General features: G+C 48.4%; 1 protein-coding gene across 1 annotated transcript in view; it reads right to left on the bottom strand.

Moving 5' to 3' along the window:
* Positions 1–21,152, bottom strand: part of LOC144685066 (kielin/chordin-like protein) — a 368,175-nt gene extending 347,023 nt beyond the window's left edge. Inside the window, exon 1 of the mRNA XM_078549601.1 lies at positions 20,908–21,152. Within this exon, the coding sequence (XP_078405727.1) occupies positions 20,908–21,020 (113 nt within the window). The 5' untranslated portion in view covers positions 21,021–21,152. The remainder of the gene's footprint in view (positions 1–20,907) is intronic.
* Between the last annotated feature and the right edge of the window lie 417 nt (positions 21,153–21,569).

Below are 21,569 nucleotides of genomic sequence, written 5' to 3' on the forward strand. Positions count from 1 at the left end.
CTGACTGGTTTAGTATAATTTAGGTGGTGAGTACAGTTAAGTCTACCCAATTTATTTAAACCCTGTGGGGAAGGTTCTGCAAATATTAACCCCAACCCAGAAAAATAATTTAGCAAAATTGTAGATTCTGTCTCTTTTTATAACCTCAGTTAATCAACTATGGAGTGATTTTCCATGCTATGCTTTCTCGAGAGTCTCAGTGGAACAGGGAGCCTTATATTATGGAGAACATTTATCTTCATTATCCCTATAACCTTCAATCTCATTATTGATCAACAGAAGGTCGTTAAACATTGAAGGCACTGGGATGACCCCATCAATTCTGTGTGACAATTTAACAAGCAGTCAGCCTTTGCAAACTGATAACATTCTTAAAGCATGACTGTACAGCTCTGAGAAAACTTATGATGGGATGATGAAAAGACCAAGCATACCATAACAGAGCTACAACACATGGGAATTATTATACTATGCACTGAAAGAGGCACAGACTAAAGTTTTCATGGGACTAAGGAGTTCACGCATTCAACCATGTAAATACTACATCCACCCATCTACTGGTAACTGCTTTCTACATTTGTAACCCATTCCACTGGCAGGTTAAGGTCACTGTGTTATTTAAAAACAACTGACTCTTAATCAACAGAAAGTGAGATAAAAAATTCAGCAGGTCTGCAGCATCTGCGGAGAGAGAAACAGAGTTAAACATTTGAGCCCGATACGAATCTTCTTCTTCTTCTGTCCCAAAGTCATACGGACTCGAAACATTAACTCTGTTTCTCTCTCCACAGATGCTGCTAGATCTGTTGTGTTTTTCCAGCACTTTCTGTTTTTATTTCAGGTCTCTAGCATCTGCAGTTAGTGTGAGTACAGTAGGCTGCTGGTATGAATATATTACATGATTGATTGGGAGAGTACATTCATTAGAGCAGATGCATTAGGTGGTCGCAGGGGTACATCAGCTGGTTCATTGTGGTAGATGCATTAGCTGGTTCATTACAGCAGGTATGTTCAGTGGTTCACTGGGGCAGATACATTAGGTGATCATTGTGACAGATACATTAAATTAGGTGGTCCATTGGGGCAGGCACATTAGGTGGTTCATTGGGTGAGGTACATTAGGTGGCTCATTCGGGGAGCTACATTAAATTAGGTAGCTATTTGGTGGGGTGCATTTATCAAACAATGTCACACCATCATCTACCTCTGCTGTGAAAATTACTTTGCATGGTGATCCTATGATTCAGCTTCTCAAGTCTCGGATATGGGGTCCAGCTATACTTGCTTCTGGGTCCATTACAGAGGTGCTGCTTCTTACTCCTTTGAAATAATTACCTGGTCTTTCTGCAAGACTATCCTGTGCATGGTCGGTTGACAATCTGCTCTATTGTGGACTCTAGCCCACACACTTACAGGCACAAAGCGAGCTACCAGGAAATGGAATATTATCAGTGATGCAAAATCCAGTCATTTAAGAAAGAGATGCAGAAGGAACAGAGAAAGAAAACAGACAAAAATTGTCCAAACTAACTTAGGTATTTTTCAAAATCTGATAACCTGAAACTTCAGTCCTCCTCACACGAACCCTATTGGCTTCAGATCGGTGAGCCAATCCTGAGTAGATTAAGTAAACTGAAGAATATGCCCAGCTCTTTTGAACAAAATTAACTATCTAGTCAAATTATGTTTGATTATTTGGAACCGTTGGCCTATATTTTGCATTAAAAATAGCAGTGAATCTCCAAGAGATCACCAGTTATTATGGAGTAAATTAGATGGCAACTTTCAGAGCCTGCATATGCACCGTTAAACACAAAATCAGAAGTTGCTATCCAAGTTATCTTGCTCCACCAAAGGCTGCACTTTTCCTCTACTTCACTGATAGATTCAACATTGAAATCCATTCAAGGGTGTGAAGTTTCAATGCTCACCCACTAGTTACCCGTGAAACAAGGCAGAAAAAGTTAGGGCTGGTGTATTCAGGTGCAAGTGAATTTTTAGCAGCATGATAATTCACAATTATTGCCAAACACTCAAACAATTTTAGAAGTATGGAGTCTCATTCCTTCAAAGTTTAATTAGTGTTGGAGAATTAAAAACTATTAAAATACATTGTTTTGAAATCTTTCTGTACATGAATTTACAATGAATTAAACCTAATTTAAGCTTCCTGTTTTAGACTGTTTGTGTCTTGGGAGGATTCTTCAATCTGATTGGTTGAAGAGCCAGGAAATTGCTTGCCTTACTCACACCCACCACCTAGACTCCACCCCACCCCCCCACCCCCCACCGGCCCTATGGAGAGGGTGTGTGCTGCAAAGAATCTCCAAGTATCACAAGTTGCCTCTCCAAAAGTCCAGCAAAGTCGATGGACATCTGTCGATGTGATGAACACAAAGCACAATGTGGTAAGCACAGATCCCTCAACACTGAAGTGATCACATCATACAAAATCCAGGCCATCGCATTAATTGGCTGTTTTATAGTCTTCATTAGCTTTATTAATGCAGCAGGGAACGCAGACCAAGAACTAGCACCTGTTGTAGGGTGGCTGAGTTGTACTTTTAATGATAGAGGTGATCTGCAGACACTTTTTGGGTGGAAACATTAAGTTTATTTACAATATACTCAGCAGCAACTACATGTGTGCTTTCAACTCCAACTCCATCTCTACACTGACTGCTGAGGTAGTCCGCCCTACTCTCCTATTGTTACGACAGATTATGTGATCTTGCCTAACAAGTATTATTCTTAAAGGTACATTACACACTAAATAAAACCATAATGGCAGATGGTGAAATTTGAATTCAACAAAAACCTGAAATTAAAAGGCTGATGATGACCATGAAACCATTGCCGATTGTTGTAAAAAAAAAATCCATCTGGTTCACTAATGCCCTTTAGGGAAGGAAATCTGCTGTCCTTACCTGGTCTGGCCTACATGTGACTCCAGACCCACAGCAATGTGGTTGACTCTTAAATGCACTCTGAACAAGGGCAATTAGGAGTGGTCAATAAATGCTGGCCTAGCCAGTGACTCCCACATCCCATGAACAAAATTTTTAAGAAGTACTCAAGGGGCCCATGTGCAAATTTCGGAAAGATAAGGTTTGGCACAACATTAAACATGAATTTCAAAAAAAAAGTTGAGATATGAAAAGAAATAACTTGCTGAGCAAAAAAAAAGTCAAAGCAATAATAATAAAAACAGAAAATGCTGGAAAAACTCAGCAGGTCTGGTAGCACCTATGGAGAGAGACACAGTGTTAATATTTTGAATCCATACGACTCTTCTTCAGAGTCAAAGCAATGATAATTTTAAGAAAAGAGTAATATATAAAACTGACAATTAGAGCATGATGGGGTGAATGTGTGTGTCCTGCTCACTCCCAGCTTCAGACTGGGTGAGTGTGCCTGCTGGTGTGTGAGGGTGAGGGCGAGGACGAATGAGACCCCTGAGACTGAGTGTCAGAGTGAGCCAGATTTACACACATTCTCCCCTCTCTGACCCTTCCTCACACACACTCCCCCTACCCTCACTCTCCCATTCCAGCCCTCCCCCTCTATTCCTCCCCCTCACCCCCTCCGCACTCCATCGCCAGTCACAGCCTGCCTCCCTCACTCCCTACTCCCTCATTCACACAACTCCCTCTTCCACCTCCTCCCTCCTTACTCTCCCCCTCCCCCCATCTCACTTCCTCCCTCCCCCTCACTCTCATCCTCACACACATACTCCCCCTAGCACTCCACCTCCCCCTCACTCTCCCATCACTCTCCCCTTCGCCTAAACCCTCCCTCCCCACTCTCCACTCTCCCTCCCACCTCACTCCCTCTCTCCCCTCCCTCCACGTAGCACTTCATCTCACCCTCACTGTCCACATCACTCCCATCATTTCCCTCACACCCTCCCTCTCCACCACACTCCCTCCCTCTACCCCCGCTCCCACTCCCTGCCTTTAGCCCCGCTCCCATTCCCTGCCTCTACGCCTCTCCCCCAGACTCCCTCTAACCCCTCCCCCACATTCCCTCCCTCCCCTCTCCCCCTTTTCCCCCAGATTCCCTCCCTCACAACATCCCCCATACTCGCTCCCTCCCCCTCCCCAATGTACAAACTCCCTCTCCTGCCTCTCCCCCTCCCACTTCCTCTCAACCCTTCTTCCCACCCCCCTCCACCACGCTTTCTCCCTCCACCTCCCCTACCTCTCCTTCCCTCTCCAACACACTCCCTCTGTCTACCCACCTGCCTCTTCCCCTCGCCTTCTCCCAAGCCTTCCCCCTCCGGCCTCACCTCCCACTCTCCCAACCCCTCTCCTCCCTCTTACACCCTGTCCCCCTCACGCTTAACTACACTCACCGCCCTTTCCCCCTCCCTCACTCCCCTATTACCCCTTCCCTCTCTCCCCTAACCCCTCCCTCTCCCACTCTCCTCCTCTCTCCGTCTTCCCCCACGCCCCCATCCCTGTATCCCCCTACGTCCGTCTCCAACCTCTGTCCCCTCATCCATCTCCCCCTCCTTCGCCTACCCGCTCCCCATTCCTTCCCTCCCACTCTCCCCATCCCTCCCCTCCGTCCGTCTCCCATCTCCCTCCCTCCCCTCCCTCCTTCTGTCTCCCCCCCTCCCTCCGTCTCCCCCCTCCCTCCGTCCATCTCCCTTCCTCCCCTCCATCCGTCCATCTCTCTCCCCTCTCTCCGTCCGTCTCCCATCTCCCTCCCTCCGCGCTCTCCATCCGTCCGTCTCCCAATATCCCCTCCCTCCGTCTGTCTCCCGTCTCCCTCCATCCCCTCCCTCCGTCTCCTGTCCTCCCGTCCCTCCGTCCGTCTCCCGTCCTCCCCTCCCTCCATCCATCTCCCATCCTCCTCTCCCTCCGTCTCCCGTCCTCTCCTCCCTCTATCTGTCTCCCGTCCTCTCCTCCCTCCGTCTGTCTCCCGTCCTCTCCTCCCTCCGTCTGTCTCCCGTCCTCTCCTCCCTCCGTCTGTCTCCCGTCCTCTCCTCCCTCCGTCTGTCTCCCGTCCTCTCCTCCCTCCGTCTGTCTCCCGTCCTCTCCTCCCTCCGTCTGTCTCCCGTCTCCCTCCCTACCCTCCCTCCGTCCGTCTCCTGTCTCCCTCCCGCCTGTCCATCTCCCGTCTCCCGCCACTCCCTCCGTCTCCCATCTCCCTCCTTCCGTCCCCCATCTCCCTCCCCTCCCTCCCTCCGTCCGTCCCCCATCTCCCTCCCCTCTCTCCCTCTGTCTCCTTCCCCACTTCCATCTCCCTCCACGCTTCCCCGCTGTCTCTCGTTTCCAACCCCCACTTCCGTTCCCCTCCCTCCGTCGTGCATCCCCCTCCCTCCCCCCATCGCCCGCCCCCTCCCCTCCCTCTGTCTCTCAAACCCCTCCCCTCGCCAGATTCCTGTCTGCCTCCACCATCCCCCGTCACTCTCCCCTCGTCTCCTGTCTCGCTACCCCGTGTCTCCCGCCTCCCTCCCCTCCCTCCGTCTCCCGTCCCCACGCACCCAGCCCCGGCACCATCCCCACATCTCCCCCCTCCCTCCGTCCGCCTTCCGTCTCCGTCCCCTCCCTCCATCTCCATCCCTCGACTCCGTCTCCCATCCCCATCCCCCACCCATTCCACATCACCCACCCCCTTCCTTCCCCCTCTCCCTACCTTCCCTCACGTCCCGCTCCCCCCACCCCTCCCAACTCCCTCCCATCTCCCGGGTCCCTTCCAACTACGGGGCCCTACCGTCTCCCCCCCGCCCCGATGCCCCCCTCACTCCTCCCCACTAACAACCCCCTCTCTTCCCTCCCCCCACCGACCCCCTCGCTCCCTCCCCCACCAACAACCCCCTCCCTTCCCTCCCCCCACCGACCCCCTCGCTTCCCTCCCCCCACCAACGACCCCCTCGCTCCCCTTCTCCCCAACACCACCCTCACTGCCCTCTAATCCCTCTCCCGCACTTTGACCCCACTCCACCCGGCCCTCTGACCCCTCCCCCCTCTCTCCCATCCCTACCCCTCCAACCCGTCTCCCTCCCTCATCCTCTAATCACTCTCCCCATTTCTCCCTCACCCCTCCACTTTAACCCCTTTCCAACCTCCCTCACCCCTCCCTCACAACCCCATTTTCCCCCCTCCAACCCCTCTCCTCCTTCCAACTCCTTTCCCACCCTCCCTCTACCCCCTCCCTCCCACCCTCCACTCTGCCCTTCTACCCCAAATCCCTGTACCTCCTCTGTCCCTCCCATCCCTTCTCTCCCCTCTCACTCCCTCCCCCCTACCCAACCTCACTTCATCTCTCTTCCTCCCCCCACACCTCCTCACTCTCCTCCCCTCGACACACCCCTCACTCCCCTCGACACACCCCTCACCCCCCTACCCGCCACGCACCCCCTCACCCCCCTCCCCGCCACGCGCCCCCTCGCCCTCCTCCCCGCCACGCGACCCCTCGCCCCCCTCCCCGCCACGCGCCCCCTCACCCCCCTCCCTCCACACACCCCTTCAACCCCTCCCTTCTCTGCCTCTTACAGTCCCCCTCCCCTCCCGCCACCCCCTCTCCCCCACAATCCCCCTTCCCCCACATCCCACTCACTCCTCTCCCCCCAGATCCCCCTCACACAACTCCCTCCTCTCCCAACCCCACACATCGCCCTCACTCCCTCGTTCCCCCCTCGCTCCCCTCTTTTCCATACACCCCTCACTCCCCTCTCCCTCACGCCGCCTTTGCCCCCTCTCCCTCGTGCCCCCCTCTCCCCCACGCAGCCCTCATTCCCCTCCCCCCGCGCCCCCTCTCCACCCTCTCCCTCGAGCCCCCTCATTCCCAACTCCCCCACGCCTCCTTTGCCCCCTCCCTCGAGCCGCCCTCATTCCTCACCCCTTGCTCCACCCTCTTCCCCATGCACCCATGGCACCCATGACCCTCATGCCCCCCTCGCTCCCCTCTGCTCCCCATCCCCCTCGCTCCTGCCCCCCCCACGGCCCCCTCGCTCCGCCCCTGTGGCGCCCTCGCTCCCCCCCTCCCCGTGGCCCCCTGCCTCTCTCTGGCCACATCCCTCCCTCCCCTCGGCCCCTCCAGGCTCCCCGCATACCCCATCCCCTCTACCCTCACTCTGCATACTACTCCCCACATCCCCCCACTCCCCTCCCCATCCCCACACCGCAACCACTCCATACCCGCCACGGCCCTCCCACCGTATCCCACCTCCTCTACCTTCATTCCCCATACTACCCCACTCCCTTCGCCCCACAATCCCCACACTCCCCTCCCAAACCCCTCACCCACCCATTCCCCTTCCCAACCCCACAGCCCCCCCCACACTCACCTCCCCCTACATTCAGCCCCACTCCCCACCCCCTACCTCCCCTCCCCCCACGCCCACCCACTCCCCTCCCCCCACGCCCACCCACTCCCCTCCCCCCACGCCCACCCACTCCCCTCCCCCCACGCCCACCCACTCCCCTCCCCCCACGCCCACCCACTCCCCTCCCCCCACGCCCACCCACTCCCCTCCCCCCACGCCCACCCACTCCCCTCCCCCCACGCCCACCCACTCCCCTCCCCCCACGCCCACCCACTCCCCTCCCCCCACGCCCACCCACTCCCCTCCCCCCACGCCCACCCACTCCCCTCCCCCCACGCCCACCCACTCCCCTCCCCCCACGCCCACCCACTCCCCTCCCCCTACGCCCACCCACTCCCCTCCCCCTACGCCCACCCACTCCCCTCCCCCTACGCCCACCCACTCCCCTCCCCCTACGCCCACCCACTCCCCTCCCCCTACGCCCACCCACTCCCCTCCCCCTACGCCCACCCACTCCCCCACACCTTGCCCCCACCACACCATCCCTGTTCCCCTCCCTTCCCCCAGCACCTCGACCCCCACACCATCCTGCTCCCCTCCCCAAACTCCTCTCCCCCATCACCTCCACACCCCCCCACCACACCCCTCACCCTCAGGCTACCCCGCACTGCCCCCACTTGCCCCCTCCCCCGCACCGCCCCCACTAACCACCCTCCCATGCACCTCACCCACTCGCCCCCTCCCCCGCTCCGCCCCCACTCGCCCCCCCGCCCCCTCCCTCGCACCTCCCCCACTCGCACCCCCCCGCCCCCCTCCCTCACACCTCCCCCACTCGCCCCCTCCCCCGCACCACCCCCACTTGCGCCTCCCGCCCTCACTCGCCCCCCCCACACCCCTCCCCACCCCAGGCTACTCCCACGCCCCTCCCCACACAACCTTCCCCCCACACCAACCCCATACCCCTCCCCCCACAGCTCTCCACCCCACACCCCTCCCCAACCACATGCCCCTCCTGTAAAACACCCCACCCCCAGCCACCCCCACTCCACTCCCCTCCCCTGCAGACACCTCCCCTCCACCCCCACCCTCCCCACCCACACCACCCCATTCGCCCTCCCTCCCACACCACCCCCATTCGCCCTCCCTCCCACACCACCCCCATTCGCCCTCCCCTTGTCCTCCCATCCACCCACACCCTCACCCCGCCCGCCCCCCCATCCCCCCCCCCCACTCTGAGTATCCCTGGGCCATGAAGCTTACCTTAAAAACTTATCTTGCTGCTCTTCCAATCACAAGTTATTTTCCCTTGGCATTTGCTGCTGATAGGCTGATCCAGAGAAACCAGCCTGTGATTGAATGAACAGCTTTACAGCATTTTTCAAATATAAATCAGTTGAATGTCCAACAAGTTGAGTGAGCCAAGTTCAGAGGCCTCGGTGGCTGCAACCAGCCCACAGGCCATCAGTTGGACAAGCCTTTATTAAGGGATATGGGGCAAAGGTACATGGAATTAAGTCGCATTTCAGCCATTATCTCATTGAATGGCGGAATAGGCTTGTGGGATTAAGTGGCATGGCTCCTGTTCCTATGTAGTAGAAATGAAAGGGGACATTGAAAGCCTAATTAAATCACAGATTTCAAAAGAAAATTATGAATTGCACTTGATAAAAAAGCAATTAGGCTAAATTTCTACAAATTCCCAACATTTGATGACTTTAATGGAAATAAAAATGGGGTGAGATGCAAAATGGGCTTCCAATTCACTATTAATTGTTTTATATTATTGTACAAAGTTAAAATCTAACCTACAGAGGTTGCCAGGAGTTGGAAAAGACAGCTGCAAATTTGAGCTTGAGGAAATGTTGACTCTTCCAGGCCTTAAAGTTGGACAAAAGTCTAACAATGTAGCAAAAGCCCTGGAGTCAATGGTGCCAGAGAAGTGGCGTTTGGTGTCGACAGCATATGTCCGATTGCTGATTCAATGTTGATTGATAAAGTTGCCAAGGAATAGCATGTAGACAAACAAATAGGATGAAAACACGACTGAAGCCCTGGAGCATGGTGTAACAGAAACCATTTTCAGATAATGTAACCACATTAAGGCGGCAAATAACAAGGTTACGATGCCACAGAAATGGACTCTAGCAAAGAGACAGTGGGAGAAATAAAATCTTTAAATCTCTTGTTCACTTACGACTTCAGTTGGCACCTTCGATAGTCGACTCATTCCAGCAACATTTTCAAAAATTCATAAACACTTAGAATAATAAAAGTAGTAATTGAAAATGCTGAGAACACACAACCAGTCACTCAGCATTTCACTGGCACTGAAAACTAAAGGACAAGCAAATATTTTTGTACGATTTTGGGTGCAATGAAGGCTGTACATCCAGAATGCTAGCCTGGATTTTCTATCAACAGATGCTTCAAGCTGAAATTCAGCCAACATTGCTATTCCTGGTCACCCTCCCAATGATTCTAGCTGGAAATATAAACACCATTAAGTTCAGCTATGATGGCATCAAATATGCTACAGCCAATTACTTGCTTGGCTCACACCTAAATAATGGCCTCTTGAGCAAGGTACCATCGGACAGCTGGCACCCATGGAACCAGGCCTCAAAGAGAGCCAGCGCTATCAGAGAGAAAGCAAGAAAATTAGGGAATGGTGCTTCAAACAACATTGATCTAATAATGTGAGTGTGAGAATGACTGTAGGAAAATAATCTCATTGAGCTTCAAATGATCATAAACTATGAAATGGACCTCTCATCAAGACATTGGTTTCCATTAGCTCTCTGCTCCTTTGATCTCTTTCCACAACTGGTTGCCATTCCCGTTTTTATAAGGCAAGTAAATTTTAATCTTTCCTTTCAATAAAACTTTGATCTCTCTTGTCCTCTCCAGGTCTGTAATTCACTAAAAGCGTAGGCAGCAGTCCCAAAGTTAATTTCAAATCTTATGAGAGCTCAGAGTATTTGTACAGGTGGTCTGTGGTTTTGGCAGGTAGCTCCAGAACAAAGCCTTATGTGGCTCCATACACTGAACACTCTCAATCTCTTAGTATACAAACTTCCCAAGCTTGGCATCCCATTCAGTCTTCCTGACAGGAATCTGAAAACCCAGCACACTGTTTCATGCTAGCAAAACCATGCAACAGCATAACAGAGGGAGAGTCATACCTCATCCCAAATTCCATCAATTTTGGTGCCAGTGGGTAAAAGTATGGATTCAGCCTAGCCACGCTACCCAGTAACATCAACTAGTTGCCGGCAGTACAGCTACTTGTCCCAGGTACCAGTGATGGTTTGGCACTGAAGGAAAAATAACCCAGTAACAGATGGTGTCTTCAGGTGAAGAGGGGGAAAATAGAGGAAAAAAAAGGAGGGGGAAATAAACCAACAGATTCACCTACCTCAAATTAACCATGACAGGCACCTAACCAGATCCAAGTCAGGGCAGGAAATTACCTGAAGCCGGGGCAGGGTGGTGACCTACCCAGAGACGGGGGTGCAGCGACCCAACCAGAGACGATGGGGAAGGAGTGGCGACCCACCGGAGTTGGAGGGTGGGCTGGGGGAGGGGCGGGGGGGGTGTGCTGCAAACCAAACAGCCGAGCCATTCATGAATATAGGCAAAACTCTGCTCTGCGGCAGCTCAAATGAATGAATGAATTTGCCCTCACTCTTACAAATGCATCACTTTCAGTGTATGCACTTCTACAACTTGGAACCTTCCGCAAGCACACATTGTGGTCAAAATGCCCAATGATTTCACAGACTTTCACATACGCAAACTTTTGAAAACTTCATTTGAAATTAAAAATAAATAGCTTTTAAAATCATATCAAGGAGAGTTGGTTTGCAGCAGAGACATTTCATTACTGTGGAGACATGAAAGAGCTTGTAGCAGCCCCACTTGGCATTCTTACAGAAGTGCAGCCCGACTGTTTTTGGTATTACAGAGCAGTTCCTATGAATTCATTACATGTCAGGAAGCTTTTAAAAATTGCTTTAAGGATTAACTCTGTCACAGCCTGGTTACTTTCTCAAGTCTCTTCATGATGCTAAATATTATTCACATTACATATACAAGGAAAACAAAAGCATGCATTTCACTTTGTTCTGCCTCCTCTATCACTGCCCCTCAGTCATTGTTTCCTTTCATTATTGCCCCCTCCATCACCAATGCAAAAATTACTAGTCCTTTCCACTGTTGCTCCGTCATTGCCTCCCTACATTACTTGCTATTACTGTCCCCTTCATTCGTGTTTCTCTCTGTTGCTGCACTTTCCATTATTCTTGCACGATCATTCTCCTTTTATTACTGCCCCCTGCAATATTGTTCTTCTCCATTATTTCCCATTCCAATACTGTTTTCATTGCTGTTCTTTCATTACTGCCTCCTCCTTTACTGTTCTTCTACAGTGTTACTCCTTCAAATATGAGAATCACATAGAATTTACAATACAAATACAGGCCATTCAGCCAAAACATCTACGTAATCTTCATGCTCCTCCCGCTGTAATTCATCTCATTCTACCACCATGTCCTTCTATTCCTTTCTCTCTCATGCTTACCTAACTTCATCTTAAATACATCCTCGCCATTTGTCTCAACCATTCCATATGCAGCAAGTTCCGCATTCTTTCCACATTCACAAAAGTTTCTCCTGATTTCCATACTGGATTTATTATTTTATATTGATGGCTTCTAGGTTTGGACTCGTCTTCCCTAGGCCTAACCTATCAAACCCCTTCAGAATTTTATAAACCTCAATTTGATCACTTCTCTTCTGGAGAAAACAGGCCCAGCCTGTTCATTCTTGCCTGGCAAGTTTCTCCACAGCTTGTGTGTTATTTTTTGTGATCTTTCAAATGTGCTCTAACCAAGGTTCTTAGTTTAACAAAACATTTCTGTTTTTGATTCTATTTCTCTAGAAATGAAGCCAATGCTTCATTTGCGTTTTTGTTGATAGCTTTGTTAACCTGTATTGCAATGTTTAATGACTTGTGCTTCTGTAACCATAGATCTCTTTTACCTTCTACCCTCCTCATTTAGACTCTTATTTTCCAAGTAGTAAGTGGTCTTCTTATTCCCCCTACCAGAATGTACCATCTCACAGTTATATATACTGAAATTCATTTGCCATTTACACACACATTCTGCAAGTATGTTCATGTTTTCTTGCATTTTTGTCACAGTTTTGCTCAGTATTAACGATACCCCTAATTTGGTGTAATTTGTGGATTTGAATATGGTGTTTCCAATTCCCAAATCCAAGTCATTTCTGTAAATAGTGAGCAACAGTTGTCCCAGTACTGGTCCCTGTGGAACGTCACTTCTCACCTTCTGCTCGCCTGAGTAGCTACCTTTGATCCTGACTTTTTTTCTGTTTCGCATCCACTTTATCTGTTCTGCCACTCATCCCGTGACTCCACATATATTGATTTTAGTTGAGTCTATTATCCAGTATTTTATCAAAAGCCTTTTGAAAGCCCATGTATATTATGTCCATTGCATCACCCCTGTCTACTCTTTCTGCCACTTTTTCCAAAGAATTCAAAACAGTTAAACATAATCTTATTGAAATTTGTGCTGACTCCTGTTTATTGTATTTTCACCTTTAGATGCTTTTCTATTGCACCTTTGAGTAACAATTTCATTACCTTTCCTACCAGTAATGCTGAGTTAACTGGTCTTTAGTTCCCTGGATGTGTTTTATCACCCTCTTAAACATAAGAATAACAACTATCCGCCAATCTTCTGGCACTATTTCCTTTACAATAGTACCTCTGCTATGTTAGCTCTGCCTTATTTTAGTATGCATGGATGCAATCCAAAGATCAGGGGCTTTCCCCTCTGAGTTTGTCTAGTTATCAATTATTTCCTTCCTTTCTATCTAATTGATCTCCCCATTACTACCTCTATCATTGTTTCCCTCCAATGCTACTGTTTAATATTCCTCCTCATTGCTGTCCTCTCCACTACTGTTCTCTCCATTTTTGCACCCAACCCCACCTCCCCCCAATCCCCTCGATTGCTGCTGTCTGATTACCATGCATTCCATCACTGCCTCTTCCATTACTGCCTCCTCTATTACTGTCACTGACCTGGCACAGTATAGGAACAAAGTTGGACTGCGGTGAGGTTATAAAATTCAGTCCAACTCATTGTCCTCTAACAAAGTTAACATTTCAGAAACTATATGCTACTTAAAATCAATTTGCACAAATAATCAACTGTAAAACAATTATTTTAACCACATCTTTAAATTCATGAAATCTGGACTGAAATGGTACATTGTAAGACATTTCCAAGCAACTCGTTTGCACACAGTTAATTATTCTTTTACGAGTACTATCCAGCATATGCCTTGCAGTGAATTTAGAGAGAGAGAGAGAGGAAAGAGGATGTTACTTTATTCTCACTGAGCTGGTTCCTCATGTGGCCTGTTTTTATCATCTTTCGTGAGCACAGGGAATTGTTCCTGAGGACATCCAGTACATACCAATCCACATCCCAGCACCCAAAAGAACAGTCCTGAACATTAACATTGGGCCATCTTTTCAACAATTTTAATGGCAGTGAATTCAATGGAACTACCAACGTTAAAGTAATTAGATTGTTTCATATCCTGTGCAGCCAGGACCTGCCCACTCTCACATGCCCCTGTGCTGCTCAGCAGAGTGCATCTTGAATGCTCATTCATGGAGGAACATGTTCCTCCATATATCTGCTGCGATTAATTTGGGAGGGTTTCTTCCATGCACCTACTGGGAGGTCTGTGGGAGGACCCCTTTTTATGTCTGCTGGGAGAGGTTTCCATGCATCTGTTGGGCAGTGTTTGGAAGGGGGCCTCCATACATCTGCTGGGAGGTGTTTCAGATGGACCTCCGTGTAATTCTGTGGAAGGGTTGGGAGAGGGCCTCCAAGCATCTGTTGAGAGATGTTTGGGAGGGGACCTTGGTACATCAACTGGGAAGGATTTGGGAGTGCCCCTCTGTGCATCAACTGGGAGGTGTCTCAAGGAGAACTGGAATTTTCCATGCTGTTTTTCTTTCCAACCCTGACTCCTTCACATTGTGTCATTGGCATTGATGCATGAATGTATTGTGTAACCTTTCATTAGTTTCCTTTGGCTCCACACAAACTTAACAGAAAATGGACAGGTCTGACAACATTATGTCATCAGATCAGTAATGAAGGTTAAACATTCTGTTTGAAGATTCCTCCAGTGTCCTGTTCTCCTCTGCTAAAGTTGTTCAATACTCCAGGAGCAGCCTGGAATGCAAAGGTAGCCCCCAGCTTCTTTTCTCTACTGCAAACTATATTCTTAAACCCCTCTCCACAGTCTCCTCCACCCTCACCTCCAACAAAAAGTGCAGGAGCTCATGGACTGCTTTGTCGCTAAGATCAAAACCATCTGTTAAACTGCCTCTGCTGCGTCCCTCACTTCCACTTGTCCACCTGGTCAAATCCCCCTAGCCCTGAACTCACATATTTCCCTACTTTCTCTCTTATCTTCTCTCATGTCCTCTCTCAGCTTATATCATCCATGAGACTCACTTTTCCACTCTATCCTATTTCTACTAAGCTGTTGACCAGGCAATTTCTGCTCCTGGTCCCTATGTGAGCCAATATCATAAATGATTCCCTTGCCTTTAAATCTGCTGTTATAATCCCTTTTCTCAAAAAAAACACTTGACCCCACCATCCTTGCAAAGCAGCATTCAATTTCCAGCCTCTTCAAAGTCATTGAACGTTTTGTAACCTCCCAAATTTGTTTCCATCTTTCCTGAACTTCGTATTTGAATCGCTCCAATCAGGTTTCCGACTCTGTCACGGTACCAAAACAGCTCTTATTAAAGTCACAAATGACAACCTGTGTGACTGTGACAAAGGTAAACTTTCCCTCCTCATTCTTCTCGACTTACCTGCAGTCTTTGACATGGTTGACCACACCATCCTCCTCTAACACTTCTCCACTCACTTCCATTCTCATCCATCTAATCATGAACAGAGAATCACTTGCAATGGCTTCTCTTCCTGGCACCGCAACATAACTGTAGTGTCCTCCAAAATCTGTTCTCGGCCTCAGGGATTCTTTGAGGACATCCCCACCAACATACAAACAAGGAGCAGGAGTGGGCAATTCAGCCTCTCGAGCATACTCCACCATTCAATAAGATCTGATTGTAACCTCAAATCTGCATCCAGCCTACCCCTGATAACCTATTACTCCATTGTTTACCAAGAATCTATCCACCTCTGCCTTAAAAATATTCAAAGACTCTCCTTCCACTGCCTTTACAGGAAGAGAGTTCCAAAGGCTCACAACCCTCAGAGAAAATATTTTGCCTTATCTCCATTTTAAATGAGTGACCTTTACTTTTAAACAATGACCCCCTAGTTCTAGATTCTCCCACAAGAGGAAACATCCCCTCCACATCCACTCTATCAAGATCCCCCAGGATCTTATGTTTCAAACAAATCACCTCTTACTCTGCTAAACTCCAGCTGATACAAGCCCAGCCTGTCCAACCTTTCCTCATAAGACAACCCGCCCATTCGAGGTATTAGTCTGGTAAACAAGATGTCCAAGGATGTAGGGATCAAACATCCCCACCAACTCATGGGGCTCCCTGGCTCGTGACCAACCAAAATGGAGAAAGCTCACCCGGGAAGGCACCGAAGACAATGAAAGACTTCATCTAGAATGTGCAAAGGTGAAGTTGAGACAACCTTCAAACAACTCTTCTGCCTAACCCTTCAAGCGCCACCTGCCCAGCATGTGGCAGAGTCTGCAAATCATGACTTATCAGTCATCCTCTCCCTGCCAACTGTCTCAGGTTACATCAGTCTGTTTGCAATCTTGGTGTCACATTTAACCCTGAGATGGGATTCTGATCTCATATTCATGCCATCACTAAGATCGTCTATTTCCTCCTCTGTATCTTTGCCTGACTATATTGCTGCCTCAGCTGGCCTGCTGCTAAAACCCTCATTCATGCCTTTTTACCTCTAGACTCAATTATTCTAACACACTTCTCGTTATTCTTCCACATTCTACCCTCTGCAAAATTCAGGTCATTCAAAACTCTGGCGCTCATGCCTCAACTTATGCCAAGTCACGTTCCCCTATCACCTCTGTGCTCATTGACCTACACTGGCCCTGGTCAAGCAACATCTTGATCTTAAAATCCACATCCTTGTTTTCAAATCCCTCCATATCTCTGCATTCTCCTCCAGCTCCAGAACGCTCCTAGATATCTGCGCTCCTCCAATTCTGGCCTCTTGTACATCCCCAATTTTAATCATTCCAACACTGGAAGCTGCGCCTTCAATTACCTAGGCCCTAAGATCTGGAATATCACCCCCCCTGCCCCCCCCACCCCCACCCCCACCCCCCCCAACCACCCCCACCCCCCCCAACCACCCCATACCTCTCTACCTCAATTTCCTCCTTTAATGCACTCCTTAAACCCTATCTTTATTGACCAAGCTTTTGATCATCTGATCTAATATCAAATACTGTTGCTTGGTGCCAGATTTGTCCCTGTGAAGTGCCTTGGGACATTTTATTATGTTAAAGGAGCTATATAAATATAAGTTGCTATTGTATCATGCACCACTTTACAGTCAAGAAGGTGCCTATCAATGTTCCCCTTTGGGCATGACAAAGATTAGCAGATTTTCTTCCTTTTCAGATCAGTTGATGGCTTCTGCCCAGGACCTCCATCCATTTTAATTTTTTTTTTAAATCAGCAAATGACATCTGGAGCCAATTTAAAATTATACTATTCTTTCTTCTCTCAGTCCTCTTTCCTGTCTCAATGATGCTGATTCCTATCATGTAAAATTTCACAACCAATGGTCTACCTCTGGTATTTCATGAGTGAATCTAGAAAGTGAGTGTCAGCATGCTATCCACCTGTGGGAGGCCTCACAGTCAAGTCCCTATCCTATTGTCCCCTAGCTTCCGCACCTCAACTTTCCAGTATCAGCATGAGTTCTGATTTCATCCATCCTTTTTTCCTTAAGGCACCAAAGCCAATTGTAGCACCCCAACAGGGCTAGGGAGAGGAAAAGAATGGCCAGGGCTCCTAATCACTATCCACTGAATGTCAGATGAGGACAATCTTGTATACAATCACTGCACGGCACAGTCAAGAAACCAGGTGACGCCCCTACTGTTCAAGGCTCAGGCATGTAGAACATATGAACATACAATTGGGAGCAGGAATAGGCCACTCAGCCTCTCAAGCCTGCTCCACTATTTAAAAAGATCATGGCTGGTCTGACTGTAACCTCAACTCCACATTCCCACCAACCCCCATAACCTTTCACCCCCTTGATTATCAAGAATCTATCTACCCCTGCCTTAAAAATATCTGCTTCCACTGCCTTTGGAGGAAGGGAGTTCCAAAGATTCAGGACCCTCAGAAAAAATAATGAATGACCCATTATTTTTACTTCTATTCTAGATTCTCCCACAAGAGGAAACATCCTCTCCACATCTACCCTGTCAAGACCCCTCAGGATCTTCTATGTTTCAAACAAGTCGCCTCTTACTCTTCTAAACCTCAGCGGATATAAGCCTAACCTGTCCAACCTTTCCTCATAAAACAACCCTCCAATTCCAGGTATTAGTCTAATAAACGATGGGTCAATTAGAAAATGTATTGGAGAAAATACTGGTAACTGGAACCATACACTACACAAGGAGGTAGTTCCCTCAGACTTTTTAAAATGGCATAAGCTCCTTCCTTTAAATAACAGTCCTACAGACATCAGAAAGCCTGGGTTAAAAGCAGGTTACAATTTTTACAAATCCACGAACCTCTATTCCCATTATTATCCACAGATGGTTAACTCAATAGCACCTGTGAGATTTGGTAATAAGTTATAATTTTCCTCTTGCCTTTCTGAATACTTTGTACACTTTTCTGCAGTAATGTGCCAGCTTCTGGGGAAACAAAATCACATCTGAGTGGGAACTAATTGGGTTGCAGCCCCCTTAAGTGAAGTAGTTTGAAAAATACTAGCTCAGTCAGTTTAAAATCAAAGCAGGCTTCACTTGAATGTGGATAGACCTTCTTTGGGAGAGTCTGAGACGTAACAGTACATGATGGCCAATACATCACTAAAACACTGAGCCTCACTTGCTGTGGAAAGACAACAAACACATTCCGAGAGTTGTGTTGTGTGACTCTGGGTCATTACTGATTTGATTGATGGGGCAGGTGGGAAGACAAAGGGGCTCAAGGTCACTTTAGATCAGAAGGGCACAGCTGAGCTGAAAGAACACTTTTCTAAATCAAAGTACTCATGTTTACTGTAACAAAAAGAAATGGACACAGAAAAATTCAAATTGGCACAGAGGTCAGCCCTGGTCTTAAAGGGGCAGCATGAAGATATCAGCGCCTTTACGAAGCAAGCTCATTACAGGGCCACCATACCAAAGGTTGTGCTGCAACCATCATTATTTACTGAACCCAATGGCGTGACTGTGCTTTAAAGTTGTGAGATGCTCAACTCTTTTATGGTAGGTCGCACATGCTGTGCAATAATTCTGCTTGTATATTCTAGCTCCAATAATATCACCATGCTTAGTAAAGAGCTGTGAAGGAAGTAGTTATGTTATACAGGCTAACACTGCTAGCACTGTGGAATCACCTCATTTACATTTCAAGGCAGATATCCCTGTGCCAGAGCAACATGCGCTTGTTGTTTGCAAACTGCTATCCACAATTTTGTTTTCTCTCTGCTGTTCCTTTCCCAGCTGCTGACAATAACCACACTGATGAGCAAGCTGAAAACTGCATTGTTGGCAGTTGGAAGAGATGGTGAATCACACCTCTCAAAGCTCTGTTTATATTCCTGCTTCAGAAAGCAGCTGAAGGCAACTCATTTAAGAGGGTCTCGGCAGCCCGAGAGACAGTAGTGGCATCATCTTGCAGTTGGTGGCAGGGTTGTGAAGCAAGTGGAACCAAGATGGAATAGTGACTTAAGGCTTATCTCCCACTGCTGTCTCAGGGCTTCCTTCCTCACCCAAGAACTGTAGCACCAGCTACGGAAGAATCAGTAATCAGTATGACAGTCCTCTCCCCACAACCCCAAAACAATGAAGTGCTGGAGACAAAACAGGTCGATCAGAATTTATGCAACAGCCTATTTGAAAACTGAATAGGAAATGGGGGGAAAATTTGAGCTAACAAAATTCAACACTCGGTGACCGACTGTAGTACATCTTCTACTTGTACCAGTCTCTTAACACTGGATCAATGGCTAACTAATCGCAGCCAGCATTCATTGCATAACACTGCTGAGCTGCAGCACTCTGGATTCAGAAGTGAAATGCAAAACAGCATCTTGGCAGCAATTGTCTTTCTGTGTTAGCAAGGGGGAAATATAGTATGCAGTATGAAGGATGTGACCAGTCCAAACACCTCTCTGACATCAAATGTGTTTTTCTTGTTGTGTAATTGATTGCAGTATGATCAACTATCCCCTGATTTACTAGGTAAATGCAAACTGGCACTAACCCACACAGATGGGGAAAGTCAAGATTGGTTGGTTCCCTGGTAAAGTTGCTGCCATTGGCATCAATGCCACTTGGAATAGGGAGGACAGGAATCAACCAGGGTGGCCAGTCCTGTGACCACTGCTGGAAACCACGAGGACAGAATTAGGCTCAGCGCTCGACAATGATTTTGTGGTCACCATTACTGAGACTAGCTTTCGATTTCAGATTTATTAACTGAATTCAAATTCCTCCAGTTGTCGTGTTGGGATTTGAACCCGTGTCTCCAGAGCTTGAGTCTAGGTCTCTGGACATTACCACTATGCCACAGTCTCCCTCTTTCAAAATGACACCAACCTCATGGTCAGGGGTAACAGGGCAATCCATTTTGAATCAACTACCACCCATAATGCCAATCAAAACAAGTTAAAATTAACCCAAGGAGTTACACAATACAAGTTCACTCCACTCCTATGTAGGAGCAGAGGTTACACCCATCAGCCACCCCACTCCCAACACAGGAACAGAGGTTACACATGACCAGACACTTCTGACTCCCAACAGAGGCGACACATCACTTCACAAGTGCCATGAAATTATCAATTACAAACTCGAGTAAATATGGATTAAAAGAAATCGTTTTCACTAAAACACACTCCTTTGGACAAAAGTAAAACAGCCATACACTTTCATCAATTATTTAAGAGACTTCGTTAAACTAGATACACAATTATATATTTTGATACATTTTATATCATGTCATTTGCTCATAACCAAATTAAAATTAAAACAATGGAGGCTTGCCCAAAAACAATTTGCTGTGTAGTCCAAGTCCCTTTTAAAAGTTACAGGTGACTTAATGCAAAAACAGCCTGGTCAATGTCAACAGGTTAACAGAGGCAACATTAGAGCTGCACTTTTTCTGCCACCATAGATTTAAGTAAAATTCTCTCAACTTGGTGAGTTAAACGAATCCTCATTTAAGATAAGGAAGAGTCTGAAATGCAGCTGGTTCCAGTGCCGGGCTGTTGCCTCTTACCGAATAGGCGGCATACAAGTATTTAATATGAATGAAAATTAGTGAGAAGATGAGCTGATTCCCTCACCTCTGCATGGCGGTGCTGTAGTGTTTCTGAATTCCTCGCTTCCTGCCCGGATAGACCCTGCCATCAGCTCTCAGCACACAGAGAAGCACACACAGCGTCCTCAGGCCAATCATAGCTGCACAGTGAGAGGCAGAAAACGCCGAGCGCCCGCGGAAAGCCCCCAGCTCCAGTCAATGATCCGCCCTGCGCTCCCACTCAACACAGCTTCCCCCGGGCGGCAGCGCTCCGAGTCTCCCTGCACTCAATGGGAGACTGCACTGGATGGAGAAACAGGCTGGTGGGAGGGGAGGAGAGCCCTGAACACAGCCTCAGGCAGAAAGGAGGAGGTGGGCAGATCCCTGCCCTCTCACTGAGGGAGCTAAAGTCCCTGTGCTCACACGGTGGGGGGGGGGAGAGTGGGTCTCTGCCCTCACACTGTCCTCAGGGCGGGTCGGAGGGTCTCTGTTTTCTCAATTAATGTCACAACTACAATGCCCTGACTATTCGCTGCTGTTAGATCAGGCTCTCTGCTAAATTTAGGGGGCTCTATTCCCCCCACAGGAGGAGTCAGTGTCTTTCCTACATTAAAACAGTGACTAGACTTTGAAAGCCCTTCATTGGCTATAAAATGCTTTGGGTGTCCTGTTATCCTGAAAAGTGTGATGGTCACTGCCTTCATACTC

The sequence above is a fragment of the Cetorhinus maximus genome, chromosome 9, assembly GCF_964194155.1.
Source record: "Cetorhinus maximus chromosome 9, sCetMax3.hap1.1, whole genome shotgun sequence".
NCBI lineage: Eukaryota > Metazoa > Chordata > Chondrichthyes > Lamniformes > Cetorhinidae > Cetorhinus > Cetorhinus maximus.